Source organism: Crocodylus siamensis, chromosome 8 (genome assembly GCF_052110815.1).
Source record: "Crocodylus siamensis isolate JL-2025a chromosome 8, ASM5211081v1, whole genome shotgun sequence".
Taxonomy (NCBI): domain Eukaryota; kingdom Metazoa; phylum Chordata; order Crocodylia; family Crocodylidae; genus Crocodylus; species Crocodylus siamensis.
Window position 1 is genome coordinate 56582191 of NC_143402.1, and position 14081 is coordinate 56596271.

Genomic DNA, 14081 nt, shown 5'->3' on the forward strand with positions numbered 1-14081 from the left:
TCAAGAACCTAATATGGCCCTACTACAGCCAAACATCTTCTACCCACCTGGGGCTTCAGATGCCTCCAAATCCTTTGGCAGGCATTCTGTGTGCCCTGAGGCTTGGAGTTTGGATACCCCCCAAGTTTTGCTTGCCCTCAGCAGCAAGCTAGGGAGGAGTCTCCCATTTCCATAAAGTTGGTATATAGCCAAGATCTTCCCAGTGGAAGTGGGAGGCTAATTATCCCTTACCTCTGTCAACCTAATCACCTGCTAAGACTGTTTCCCCTGCAACTAGGAAAACCACCTTGGTCATGGTGTTTCCCCTGCCAGGTGCTACCAGATTGGAGCCCCCTCTGGAAGAAATAGCTGATGCCTGTGTGTGCTGCTTGGAGCAGGGCTGCAGTAGCTGTTGTCCCAGAGACAAAAGCACAGCTCCTTTTGCTGCTTTTTTTTTTTATTCCCCTGGATGTCTTGGGGCTTTTATCCAGAGAAGTACAAGGGAGTACAAAGAGGGAGGAGGAAGAGAAGCCAAAGGAGGTTCCTCTGAATGATAAACCATTCATTTACTGGGCTATTGGCAATTGGGCAACATGACCAAGAGCAACAGGCATGCTAGCGGGTGGTGAGGCATCAATCCATCCTCCTGTTTTGAGGCAAGTTTCAGACTCCCACCTCCCTGCTTTTGTATGGGAGTTTTATACCGTTCAGATTCAAGTTTCTGTGTTCTCACCTATTTCTCTGAAAGAAGGAGCTACACTGCTGTGGGCAGAGGCTGGCGCTCCCAGATTTGGGCTTGCTATTCAGACCAAGTTGGGCACAATTGGGAGCCCCAGCCAGCCGGGCCACGGGTGAAGATGGAGGCTTTAAAGGGAGCTGGGAATTCTGTGAGAGATTTGGAGGCCAGGCAGGTCAAAGCTCAGATCATAAATACCCTCTTTGCTCCAACCAAGCAGCTCACTTCAGAGAACCTCAAGCCAGCAGCTGAAGCAGGGAGGAGGTAAAAGGCTGATATCTGAGGCTGCTGCCTCAAAAGATCTGGAATCAGCTCCTTGCTGCTGGCAATCTCTTGCCTGAGAGCTACAGCCTGGAGCTCATTGCTCTCTCCCCAGATGTAGGGGCTAATGGTCCTTAGCTTTGGTACAAATTGCCCATACCACAATCTCTCTCCTGAAACTTATACCAGCAGGCTTGAAACTTTCATCCCCAGCAATCTTCCAAGCATTTAAAAAGATAAGCAGTGTTATACACATAGGGAAACTGAGGCATGTAGAGGAAGTGACTTCTGGAAGGTGACGGTTGCAGATGCAGCTCATTGGAGCCTCCAGCTTTTCTTTCCTTTCTGTCATGCTCTAGTCCAGGGGTGGGCAATTATTTTGGGTGGAGGGCTGCTTACTGAGTATTGGCAAGCCATTGAGGGCTGCATGGTAGGCAGCCAGGGGCAACTGAATTTTCTAAATTTTTAGCCAGATAGAATGGCCTGGTGGGCTGCATCCAGCCCCCAGGCTGCATTTTGCCCACCCCTGCTCTAGTCAAACTTCACCCCTGCCCCTCTCCAGAAGCAGCTTCATTTCTCTGCTGCCTCTGGATGCCTGACAGAAAAGTCTCCAGAGAAATGCCCAAGGCATCCAGCCCCAGCAGCAAAACTAAGTGTGGGGGAAAAAAGCATTAACAAAACAACCGTAAGCTGTTTGTTTTTTCCTCATCAGCCCAGAGTGCTTTGGCCTGTCCAGCCAGAGACCAGCTGGAGCCACTGATTATCTAGATAATTCTATCAGGCTGTGAAACTCCGGCTGTGTGTTTCTGTAAGGTTGGAGAGCTGCCCTCTCTGCCAGCCTTGTCTGGTAATGTCTTGGTGGCCAGACCCATCTCTTCAGCTGCTGAGCAAACAAGGGGGGATGGCTGATGCATGATGCACCAGAAGTCTTGGCTTCCTAATTCTCCACATCTCTGAGAGTTAGAGGGAGCCATGAGCTATCTTCCAGTCCTTGCCCAGCCCAGACCCCATACCAGGTGGCATTAGGCCTGATGCCTTTGCATCTTGGCCTGCTCCAGGTCTCAGGTTGGGGTAGGGGTGAAATTAAGCTGGTGGTGGGTGAACTGGTCCTGATACCCCCATGGTTGGCTGGGACATGGGCAAGACAGTAGCTAAGGGCAGCCCAGCCTTACCCCATGAACTACTCTTACTCCAGGGGGCTCAGGGCAGCTACTGCCACTGCTCCCCCTCCAGCCATGCTTAGGGGTGGGGGGTGCTGAGCTACATCCACAGTCCTACCCCAAATACTGCAGTAGTTGGGGCAGGCACAAGGGAACCCCTGCTCCATCTGCAGGTGACATCACCCGTCTCCATGGGGAAGGGCAATGGGGTGGGGAAGATGCCATGGCAACCAGTGGACACTGGGGAGATGGGTTGCCTAGCAACTGAGGAAGCACTTGGTTGGGATGGAACTATTCTTGAGGCTTGGTGGTGGGGGAGAGGTGGACAGTATGGGGATGCAGCTCTCATCCCCTGCTAGGACGTGCCCAGCAGGGGCACTGGGGACATTAGGGCTGGGTTTGCTTCATCCCTGGAGGAGGCAAAGCCCTTGGCTAACAAGTGCCACAGCTGCCCATGCCTGGCACATCGACTGGGGCATTAATGGACTTGGGGGTAAGTAATGGAGCCCCTGGCTCCCCCCCCCCGGCCAACTAGGGCTAGCCACACCCTGCAGCTGCTGGCATTGGATCCCAGCCTGCCTGGCTGCCCTTCACCCTAAATTCCAGGCACCTTCCAACCATGGGCCTAGCCAAGCACTAGGAGGTTTCAGGGAGGGTCTTGGGTCAGTCACTAAGCAGGGGTTGGGGATTCCAGATTGCATGTCCACGCAATCATAAGGTGAAAGCATCAGACATGTCTTGGCCACTGCCCCCCAGGTTGTAGCTGTCTTCTCCGGCAAGGAAACAAGATGGGGAGGGGGGAAACTGAGGCACTGGAGACCCTGCAGCTCACGCATGGCTGGCTGGAACCCAGGCATCCTGGGGCCCTGTCCCTTCCTGTCCCTGTCTCATGCTGCCTTTCCTTTACCCAGCAGGGAGGGAGGAGCCTCCCACCCTCCCCCAGCACGGGGCAGATTCATATCCCCTTAGTCCCATGTGCTTGTTGGGCCTCAGCCATGGATCAGGGAAAACTCAGGCAGGGGTCTCGTCTGACTGGAGTAGCTGGGCAGAGTTTGAGGGCATTCCACCAGAGCTGGGGGCACCCAGAAGAGCCACGATCAAGTAAGGAACTAGTCTCTGATGCCACTTTTTATTTCCAGGGCTTCTGGTTACAGGGGTAAGGGTAGCAGGATCCCACCCCCCAGCCACTCCTCCTAGTCATCTGCCCCTTGCTGCTCCCCCTGACTAGAGCACACAGCAGCATCAGCCATGTTCCCAGTGCCCCCCTGGGCTGGGGGTCTTCCATGCTGCACCACTAGTCTCCCTCCACCCAATGCCATGGGCACCAGTCCCCCAGGGTGCCAAGCAGCTGACAGGGAGTCACCAGGCCTGGCAGAAAACCAGCCTGCATCTGAGCATCGGTGGGGGCTCCTGAAAGGGTAAGCACAGAAGAGTCAGTCTCATCCTGCCTCCAGCCACCCACCCAAGCCCAGAGCTGCTGCCCCCTGCTGGATACTCCACATGTTGCAGCCCTTGGTATCATAGACCCCATATTGCTGGGGCAACTGGAGATTCTCTATGGGCAAATGTGGCACTAGGGTGGTGATTTCTTCCCCCAAGGGTGCCCCAGCTTAGTACACAACTCCTCCACCTGCTGGTACCTGAGGCTGGTAGGGGTGTGGAGGGTCTTCCTGGCAGGCACAATGCAGTTGGGCAGGGAACACCACTGATACAGGAGAGAACCACGGGGCAGTACCGGATCTGGGTGCTCCAGTGTCATCTCTTGAGCCAGAGTGGGGTGAAGATGAAGTCATGAGGGTGGAGAGAAGCAAAAGGGGTATGCCTATAGCCAAAGCAGCCAGGGAACCCACATTTCCCCCCCAATTCCCACCCTGCCACAGTCCCTGGACTCCTAAATCCCAGGGTTGGACTGGAATTTGCCCAGGTGCTACCAGTGGACAATGGAGTCCCATTTCCGTCATTCACACCCAGGCAAGGCAGCACCAGCAAGGGCACATCTACTCACCCCCGCTAAGCAGGGTTGGGTTTGCCCACCACTCTCTCCTTGCCAGCCCTTACCATGGCTCAGCTGGAGCCCTAGCAGTTTCCTGTCCACACAACTGGGCTCCAGCGCCGGGCTCAGGACCTCCACCACCCTCCAGCTCTGCAGCTCCAGCACCTTTGCCCATGGGGCAGGGGCTACATCCATCTTCAGCTGAGAAAGAGTGAGGGAGAGATCTGAGAATAGGCAGCTCCCAGCCTCTTCACCATGACCTTCTGCCCCCTCCTAGCCACATGCTGACCCATGGTGAGTTCTGGCACCAGAATCCAGCCCTGTGGGTGCTGGCCAAAGAGACCCTGGAGCTGCTGCCTGGTGTCATCCTGACTCCATCTTCACAGGGCCTTGAGATCAGGATAGGAATCTGGCCTCATTCTTTCAGGTCCCAGCAGCTGCAGTGCAGCAGGTAGGGTATGGCTCCATTTCACAGATGGGGAAATTGAGGCCTGAAGGAATGCAGGGACTTACTACAACCACCCTCCCCCTCCATTCATGACAGGGTAAGGACTTGAACCCAGGCATCCCCCATCCTGGTCCTGAACTCACCCCTCATTTCCCTCCAGTCACATGGGGGCCAGGGCTTGAGCCAAGGCATCCCCACCAGGCACCTGGGCATGGAGGAGCGGGCACCCCACTCCCAGTCACAAACCCACAGAACAACCAAGTGGGTGAGAAATTAGCTCCTAAATCCCAGAGGCTCAACCTAACAAGGGAGTGGGTGATTATTGCCCTGGCTCATTGCCATCATCTGGTTGCAGCCCCATGGAAGACAGGCATGTAGTTCCTAAGTTGAGGGGAACAGGTTGGCACAGCTGCAAGCAAACACCTAGAGGGATTAGCAGCACTTTATGGGCACCACAGAGGAGGCATTAGGGGACCCCACAACCATGTGCCACTGGCAGCTAATGATCCCTTCTCCATCTCCAGCTTTTTGGGAAGAGCTAATTAAGCCCCTGGCTGTATTAAATGCATACATTACCCACCATCCCTGGGCAGGAGGCAGTTGGCATCCAGGCAGAGAATAAGAGCCTGTAGGGAACAGGTGTGGGGGCAGCTTAGAGCAGCCAAAGGGACCCCGCCCCCAACAGCAGATACCAGGGCAGGGCCAGCTTCAGTTTCCCCATCTGTAAACTGGGGAGAATCATTCTTCTTTTGTCCAGGCCAGCTGCAGGGGGAGTGGGCTTTACTACCTCCCCTTCTGTTTCCACGAGCTGGGGAGGGATCAAAGCCAGCAGTTTTCAGGCACCTTCCCACAACCCCATTTCAAAGCAGAGGCCTCTTGTTGAATTTTGTCCCCTTCCAGGACAGCCTGGGGCCAGAATCTCCTCTACCGGACCTCAGAGCAGCAAGGGGAATAGTCCCTTGTCTTTGTGCACCATGCCTCAAGGGGCTACCACCAGCAGGCTCTGGGGTGCAATTTATGCTTTCTGCCTACTGAAAAGCACCTGGCAGCCTGCCCCATCGAAGCACAGAGAGCTCCAGCTATAGCTGGAGGGAGGTAAGACTGCAGCCCTCCCTGCTGGAGAAATCCTCACCTCAGCTGCAGCTTCAGCCATGATTAGCACTCTCCCAGTAGGGATATAGGCAGACTGGGAAATTAACCCTGGTTTCACAGGCACTGACCTATTATTTAAGGCCCAGCATTACCCTGGACAAAAATCTGCTCAGAGATGTTCACCACAGAAATAAAATTGTGAGCTGCAAGGCTAGAAAAACAACCATCCATGGTGAATAAGAGCCTCACAGGCTTCCTGTCTGCCTTGCTATAGATTACAGCCAGCAGCTATTAATTATATTCTCAGCAGCTGAAGGAGCCTGGCCCCAGCTCTTCACCACCTGAGCCTCCAGGCCCTTCCTCTACCTTCAGCTGCTAACTCTTCTCACCACCTGAAACTCCCCTTATGCCTGATCCTTCTTGTATACCCCTACTCCCATCTCTCATGCCCTGGCTGCACGTTGTCTTGCTTCCTTCCTTTCATCCAAGCAGAGGGAAGGAGTCCTGGCTTGGCAGTTCTGGGAGCAGGGAAGCAATGGCAGATAGCAGTGGCTTGCCCATCTGCCTCTGGCTTTCTCCCTATGCGGGTGGCTGGGGTGGGGGTGGAGTGCTGGTCTCATATGGGACCTGAAGCCCAGAAAGAGGAAGACCCGTATCCCCTGATGCTTCTTCCCCCATTGAGGCCTGAGCCTCAGTGATCCTGGCCTCCCCCAAATGAGACTCCATGACCCCAGGAGCACCTGAGCAAAGCACAGGGCCTGAGGTAGCCTAGGTCTAGGGCCATGGCTGGGCAGGAAGGAGGGGACAATGCTGGAGGTGAGGCTGAGCGGAGGCCAGAGTAGGCCCCCCCCGCCCCAGCCGGAGTATGGGGCAATGCGTGAAGGGACCTGGGGATGGGCAACTCCCAGCCTGCCACACTGCAGGGGAGGGGGCTCCTGCCCAGGTTGCCCCAGGGGACAGGTCCCTGTCTGGGCCCGGGGCGTCTCCCACAGGGACATATAGGGGCTTCACTGCAGGACCGGGGGACTCAGGCCCTGAGGCCTAGTGGGGAGGGGGGAGTCGGAACACGGCGGCCTTGATTTCTTGGGCAACCGCTTCCAGTTGCCCAGCAACGGATCTCGGGCCAAGATGGTGGCGCCCGCGGGAACGCTGCAATGTGACCAGGAGCGCGGCTGTCGGGAGTCACGTGACAGTCCCCAAGATGGCGGCCCCCAGGAGAGTCCTGTCTCAGGCCGCTAGAGATGGTGGCGCCCAATGTGGTGCGCCGCCCACGTCACTAGGCAGAAGGCGGGAGGCCGTCAGGTCACATGACCGGCGCGCAAGATGGCGGTTCCCAGCACGTGCGGCCCGGCGCTGTCGCTGCGGGTGGTGGCTGAGTGCGGGCGCAGCCGGGCCCGGGCCTGCGAGCTGCGGCTGCCGCACGGCGCCGTGCCCAGCCCGGTCTTCATGCCCGTGGGGACGCAGGGCACCATGAAGGGCGTCACGGCCAAGCAGCTGGAAGCACTGGGCTGCCTCATCTGCCTGGGCAACACCTACCACCTGGGCATGCGGCCGGTGCGCGGCGCGGCGCGTGGCGGGGGGGACCCTCACACCTTCCCCCAGCCTAGGCAGGAAACCCCCAGCCCTGCAGCCCCCAGCTAGGATCTACCAGCTGGGCATAGGGGTGGGGCAGTCCTCCCTCATCCCTCCCCCACTCTATGCAGAACCCCCCCCAGCCCTCCCTGCCAGCCTCCTGCTGGGCACCCCCCAACCAAGGACCCTCCTACCCTGCCTAGGACCCCCCTGACCATGAGTGCTACCCCATTCCCCCTGCTGAGGGCTTGCCCTCCTAACCAGGATTGTTGCCTGGCCACAGACACCCTCTAGCCAGGACCCCCTGCCCTCCATGAGTCTGACCTCCTAGCCAGATCCCCTCCTGCTCACCACATCATCCAGCTGCATCATGATGTCTGACCTGGCATGGGGGTCTGCCCTCCTAGCCAGAACCCCTGCCCTCCTAGCCAGCTCCCCTCCTGCCCCTGCCTTGGATCCCCTAACTGGCACTGGAACCCTTTCCCTGCCTACGATCACTCCTGTCCCTAGGAAGGGACTGCTCCATGTCTTCTACCCTGGCCAGGGCCCCTCCCCACCTTCCTAGGACTCCTGACTCTGGGCCTTATCCCCCTTCCAGCACCTCATGCCTTCTCCCTACTAGCCAAGGGGTGTGTGGGATGAGGGCGATTCCCTGGTGCCTTCCTGCTTTGTCTCCTCCAGCAGCCTTGGGACTGAATTTGGGTATGTTTTCTTCCCTACCCCAGGGCCCTGAGCTCATCAAGCGAGCTGGCGGGCTCCATGGCTTCATGAACTGGCCACACAACCTGCTTACGGTGAGTGTGAGGGGAAGGTGGCACCACTATGGGACTTTTTGGTGCTTGGTCTGCATTGACTAGGGAAAGAGCTTCAAGGTTGATTGAACAACATCCCCTGAGCAAGCCCCCAGTGCCAGGTGAGGTCCCAGGTAAGAGGGGACTTCTGGGGCATGTACTAAGGGTAAGGAGCCACTTGTTGCTAGGGATGTGGGTCAGGCTCAGTCCTGGCACTTTGGCTGACTGTAGTAGTATCACCTGCCTTCATTATCTGCAACTCTTGTTATCTCTTAGATACAGAAGGTGGATGGGGTGACAGGGACAAGCTTGCACCGTTGGTCTCCAGAACTGGGGCTATGCATCCTTTGCTAGGGCTCCAGCTAGATTGGAGGGAGGAAGGGGGTGTCTTTGAGGTGCCAGGGTTGGAGGTGGGGGTTGGGAAGGATGCATTTATAGCCCTGCCTGTGGTTCCCTGTCTGCTGCTTCCTGCAACTATGCCTCAGTTTCCATGCCTGGAAAGTTGGTGTTGCACTTCTCTGCCTTGCTGGGGCTAATGTGCTTGTGTGTGGGGCTTGATCATAGAGAATCCTAGAGAAGCGAAGCCAGAAGGGACCTCCAGAGGTCACATTGAATCCAAGCCTCAGCCTGAGGCAGGATCAGCCCTGTCTAAACCATGCCAGGCAAATCCATCATTTAACCTTGTAGTAAAATTGCTATAAGCCCTGACGCAACAGATATCACACCCAACACTGCCAGAGGGAAAACGGGGATCACGGCAGCCAACATCCTGGTTCTGTAAAAGGTTGTTAATATACTTGAGAGATCCCAGCCAGAGGCTGTATCCCCACTACAGAGGGAGGCAACCCCCAGTCTGTACCAATTTGACAAGGGCGGGGGGGGGGGGGGCGGGGATTGCTTCCTGGCCCCTAAATCTGGCATTGGTCTGACCCTGAGCGGATGGGCAAGACTTTTTAGCTAGGACCCTCTGGGCTGAGTCCCAGCAGGAGCACTGGCACAGCCTAGTCACCATCCCCAGCCTGGGCTGCAGCCAATACCCAGCACCTTTGAGGAAGGCTTAAAAACACTCTGATGCATGTAGCAGAAAGGACAAGGGTTGTGTGGGGGTGTAACTTGCTGCCCTGATATGGGTTTAATGGCTGAGAGTCCATATGTTGCCTTGTGCTGGTAGCTTTGGCATACCACTGGCCTTCCTGCTACCTCTCTGCCCCTTCCTGGGGCATCTTAACACCTCCCCCCCCCCCCCAAATGACTGCTCCCCAGGACAGTGGCGGGTTCCAGATGGTCTCGCTGGTGGAGCTGGCCGAGGTGACTGAGGAAGGGGTGCAGTTCCAGTCCCCATATGATGGTGGGCAGATCCTGCTAAGTCCAGAGAAGTCCATTGAGATTCAAAATGCCCTGGGTGAGTGGGGGGGGGGATGGGGGTTGAAGTTTGGTGTGACTCTGGTGTCTTCTGTGGTCCCCTTTGCTGGCAGCTCCTGCCCTGGAACCCCTGTGGGGCCTTTGCTCCAGCCAGGGAGAAGTGGAGGATGCCTTAGCAGGTAGCTGATTGAATGCGCTGCTCCCCAGTTGTGGTTAATGGTGTTGGGGGGTGCTGTAGAGGGAGTTAAGAGGCCATCTGGGAGCCCTGACAGGAAGGCAGGAGCGGGGGAGAAGATCTATTCCTGGCAGATTGCTGGGCCCTGATCCAGCCACAGGAAGGCTTGGCAAAGGCTAGTGGTTAGAGCAGGAGCTGCTGAGAGCCTGGGCACTGGGTTCTATCCCAGCTCTAATGGGGTTGGCAGGGCTGGGAGCCAGGATGACTGGGTTCTCTCCCTGGTATGGGGGTCAGTGATAGCCTGTGGCTAAGAACCCCTAGAGGAGTTGGATGAGTCCCTATCCTGGCATCTCCCATGGCTTCAGCCTCATGCTGCCTCCATGCAGGGTCAGACATCATGATGCAGCTGGACGATGTGGTGAGCAGCACGGTCACAGGCCCCCGCGTGGAAGAAGCCATGTACAGGTGGGTGTGTTTCCAAACCCCCGCAAACCCCCGCCTCCCCCAGCTCAAGCAGAGGTCCGCCAGGAGCTGGCATGGCCCTAGGGGTGGGAATCCAAATGTCTGGATCACGTGCCCAGCTCCCAGATTCCTTGCTTCCCTCCTTTCTGACCTGGGGGAGGTTGGTCTGTGATCTGGGTTGCCTGCTCCGAACCCCTATTGATTCCATTCCCCCCTGCCCTTCTCCCCTTTTTCATAACTGGGGGGAAGCTGAGGCATGGGGTTACCTGGCCATGTGCCTGCAGGTCGATTCGCTGGCTGGACCGCTGCATCGCTGCAAACCGCCATCCAGAGAAGCAGAACCTCTTTGCCATCATCCAGGGGGGCCTAGACCCTGCCCTGAGAACCAAGTGCCTCAAAGGTAAGACCTTTCCACCTCCAGCTCCTTCTCAACTCTCAGCCCCCCTCAGACCATGGAGACAAGACATGGGGCTGGAAGGGACCTCCAGAGCTCACATCTAGCTCACCCCCCTGCCTGCAGGATCAGCCATGTCCAAACGATCCCAGACATATCCATCATCTAAACCCTTTGTAAAACTGCCGTCAGCCCTGACCCTGCCACAGGAAAAGCAGGGGCACTGCGGCAGCCAGTGTCCAGCTGTTGTGGTGTTAATACATGCTCAAGAGACGCCAGGCAGAGGCTGTGTCCCCACTGCAGAAAAAGGCAACCCTGGTGTTGGTGTGAGTGGAGGGACAAGACCCTGTAGCCAGGACCCTCTGGGGCTGAGTCCCAGCAGGAGCATGGGCACAGCCCAGTCACTGTCCCCGGCATGGGCTGCAGCCAATACCCAGTGCCTCTGAGGACAGTGGAAATAAACCCTCTGATGTCTGTAGGAGCAGGAGAGGGAGGAAACATCCCCTCCTTGCCCTGTGCAGTGACCCAGAAGCCTGGGAGATCCTAGCAGAGCATGGGCAGAGCTAATCCTAAATCATCCCAACCAATGCCGTCCAGCCTCTCCTTGAGAATGGAGATCTGCCCCCTGCCCGAGGTGTTCATCCCCTGGCCTTGAGAGGTTTCCCCTGAGATCCAGTCAAAACCACCTCTCTTATGGCAGGAGCTAGTCGCAGCCCTCCCCCAGGCCTTAACTGCAGCTGGGGGTGCTGCTTAGGAGCTAGGCAGGGTTTCCCCACTCCTGTGGCCAGGTTGGGCTGGGCCTGTGTTAGATCCTGCCATCTCTTTCTTGGGGTATTGTCCTCTCCTTGGGGTGGAGAGGCTGGAGTACCCCACCCCAGGCTGTGAGGCTGTCTCTACCCCCTTAGAGATGACCCAGCGGGATGTGGCTGGCTTTGCCATTGGGGGCCTGAGTGGTGGGGAGGAGAAGGACCAGTTTTGGCGCATGGTGGCACTTAGCACTGCCCATCTGCCCCGGGACAAGCCACGCTACCTCATGGGAGTTGGGTAGGTGTCCTCACCCTCCACCACACCTGCCCCCCTTCTGGCCTGGAGTGGCCTAGGACCTCCCGCACACCCCTTCATCTTGCCCTGGACTGGCCTGGGATCCTCCCATGTTCCCCTTCCCTGTCTGAGCCCAGGGTAAGGGGGGGCTTCACTGCAGGGAGGGGTCCCCAGTGCTGGCTAGGGTGTGGGGGTAGGGTAGGGATCCCTGGGCAGGTGAGCTCAGGCCATGACTTCGTTGGGGGTGGGGTGACTGGCGTGTGCAGGCCAAAGGGTCTCGCTCTCAGCTCCCTGCACTGAGACCTGCCGAGCTGTCCCAGCCACGCTCAGAACCCACCTCCACACCTGGCAGATACCCCACAGACCTGGTCGTCTGCATCGCTTTGGGCTGTGACATGTTCGATTGCGTCTTCCCCACCAGGACGGCAGTGAGGAAGCTGGCAGGGGGGAGGTGGGGTTGACCCCCTGACTTGGAAGCTCTGACCCCAGGGGGGCAGTAGCAGGGTGGGATGGAGGCTCTGGGCACCCTGGGGCTGGCACTTAGGTAGCCCTCAGTGTCTTGAGATGCCTTTGGGGGGGTGGGGGGCAGCAGCATGTGTCTCTGCTCCCTCTCACTTGCCCCCCAGCCCCCTCCAACTGCCCTTGCTACTGCAGCGCTTTGGCTCGGCCCTGGTGCCCTGGGGAACCCTGCAGGTAAAGAACAAGCAGTTTGCCAAGGACTTCCGGCCCCTCAGCGAGGACTGCTCCTGCCCCACCTGCAATAGGTGTGTGCACATGTGCATGCATATGCGTGGGTGTGTTTGAGTGTGCAGATGTGTGTGCAGGTATGCATGTGCTTGGATGTTTGGCTATGCCCAGATGCATGTTGGTGTGGGTGCGTGTTTGGGTGCATGCATGTGGATATGTGTGCGTGTTTGGGGGTGTGCACATGTGGTGGAGTGTATGTGTGCGCACCTGCGGCTGGGGCAACAGGCTACTGAACTCCTGCCCCCTTTTTCCCTACCCAAGGTATACCCGCGCTTACCTGAACGCGCTGATCCGCACGGACACGGCCGCCTTGCACCACCTCACTGTGCACAATATTGCCTACCAGGTGGGGCTGGCACCGCCTAAGCTGCCCAGAGGGCTGGAGACGGGGGTGGGGGATGGGAGGAGCTTGGCCAGACTGGAGGAGAAATGTGGGAGCTAATCCAGCAGCTCTGACTCCCTGCCCCCTAGCTGCAGCTGATGGCATCTGTGCGGCAGAGCATTGTGGAGGGTTGTTTTCCTGCCTTCGTCCGCGACTTCATGGGCACCATGTATGGCACCCCCCAACGCTGCCCTGCCTGGGCCCTCGATGCCCTTGCTTCCGTTGGCATCACCCTCGACTGACCAGAGGTGGAGCACCTGCCTGGAGCCGCTCGAGAGTCCCTGCCAGCTTGGGATCCCCCACTCTCTCCTGTGCAGACTGGAATGGGACCCTCTCCATGTTGCCCCTCTGCCCTGAATGACCGGCCTGGGACCATCCCCCTCTGCCCAGATTGGCTGGGGTTACGCCCACACCTCCTTCCTGCCCTGGGATCCCCCCCACCCTCCTTCCCAGACTGCCTACTACCCTGGACCAGCCTGGGACCTCACCCCTATCGTGCCCCAGGCTGGCCTGGGTTCTCCCTCGTGTGTCCCCCCACTTCTACATTCCCCTCTTGCCTTGAGCTAGCCTGGTTCCCCTCCCCCCTTCCAGGCCAGGGCTGCTGCCTTTTCCTGTTCATTTACAAATCTGGCTTCCCTGCCACACAGGATTCTGGGTAACTGCCCCTGCTCCCCACATTACTGGGTGGTTGGGACCCTAAGTGGGGAGAGGGGGCAGGGTGGAGGTGGCCCTGGCTGCCCAGAGGGGGGGTGCTAAGGAAGCTGATGGTCCTGCCCACCCCCTCCCCAAATAAAGCCTGTAAAGCTACACTGAAAACAAGTCTGGCCCTTAATGCCCCTCCCAGGGCAGGAGGGGGAGGGCAGTAAGGTCCGGCTTCGTGTCCTGCATAGGAGCCTCCCTGGTCAGCACCGTGGGGTGGAGGAGGGAAAAGGGCCCTGTCTCCAGGCTGGGGGCTGCCGGCTGTGGCAGGGGGGTGGGGTTTGGGGGCCTGGACACCCGAGTTCTCCCAGGCAGAGTTAAAAGGGCCCAGCCAGTCCCTCCGCCTTCCAGCTGGGACGGGACGGGCCTGACTGGCCCCACACCTGGGCAGCTGTGGGCTAGCGCCGAGCGGCGCGGGCGCGGGGTGGGAGCCCGGTGTCTGCAAGGCGTCCAGGCTCCCGGGCCCTCCTGCTGGTACCCCCAGCCCGGAAAAGCCAGGCGTCCGGGCTCCCCGCTGCCGGGGGTCGGGACGAGGGGCACTAGGGAGGGGTGCTCCAGCCTGGGCGGGGCCGGGAGCCTGGGTTCCTTGGGGGCCCGTCCTCCCCCTCTCCCCCGGCCTGCGTGGGTGGCAGCCCGCGAGGGCGGGGTCCGGACGCCTGGGTCCCAGGGTCTCCCGTCCCGGGGCGGGCTCGGCGCTGGCCCCTCCCCAGCTCCTCCCGCCGCCGCCGCCGGCTGGGAGCGGCGCTGGCGGCCCCGGGGCGGGGGCAGGGGTGGCGGATGCCCGCGG

The 14081-nt window shown here is 58.7% G+C and overlaps 1 protein-coding gene across 4 annotated transcripts; it reads left to right on the forward strand.

Annotated features, from left to right (window-relative positions):
• The first annotated feature begins 6941 nt into the window (after positions 1-6941).
• Positions 6942-13507, forward strand: QTRT1 (queuine tRNA-ribosyltransferase catalytic subunit 1). 4 transcript variants are annotated; one of them, XM_090060994.1, is made up of 10 exons: positions 6942-7223; positions 7967-8035; positions 9296-9434; positions 9956-10034; positions 10316-10431; positions 11331-11469; positions 11819-11917; positions 12093-12230; positions 12475-12559; positions 12685-13507. In XM_090060994.1, the coding sequence occupies exons 1-10, from the start codon at positions 6993-6995 to the stop codon at positions 12835-12837; spliced, it is 1248 nt and encodes a 415-aa protein (XP_089917120.1). In that variant the 5' UTR covers positions 6942-6992; the 3' UTR covers positions 12838-13507. The 4 variants fall into 4 exon arrangements, with proteins under 4 accessions (XP_089917120.1, XP_089917123.1, XP_089917121.1 ...); XM_090060995.1 differs by having other exon boundaries at positions 6948-7223; positions 11819-11894; positions 12121-12230; positions 12685-13506; XM_090060997.1 differs by lacking the exon at positions 11331-11469 and having other exon boundaries at positions 6946-7223; positions 11819-11894.
• Positions 13508-14081: the final 574 nt, after the last annotated feature.

Bases quoted from the DNA above. Each gene is read 5' to 3' on its own strand.
- QTRT1 (XM_090060994.1), top strand. From the start codon at position 6,993: ATGGCGGTTCCCAGCACGTGCGGCCCGGCGCTGTCGCTGCGGGTGGTG. The intron at 9,435-9,955 runs GTGAGTGGGGGG...GCCTCCATGCAG, and splicing joins TGAGATTCAAAATGCCCTGG to GGTCAGACATCATGATGCAG. The intron at 12,560-12,684 runs GTGGGGCTGGCA...CCTGCCCCCTAG, and splicing joins TGCACAATATTGCCTACCAG to CTGCAGCTGATGGCATCTGT.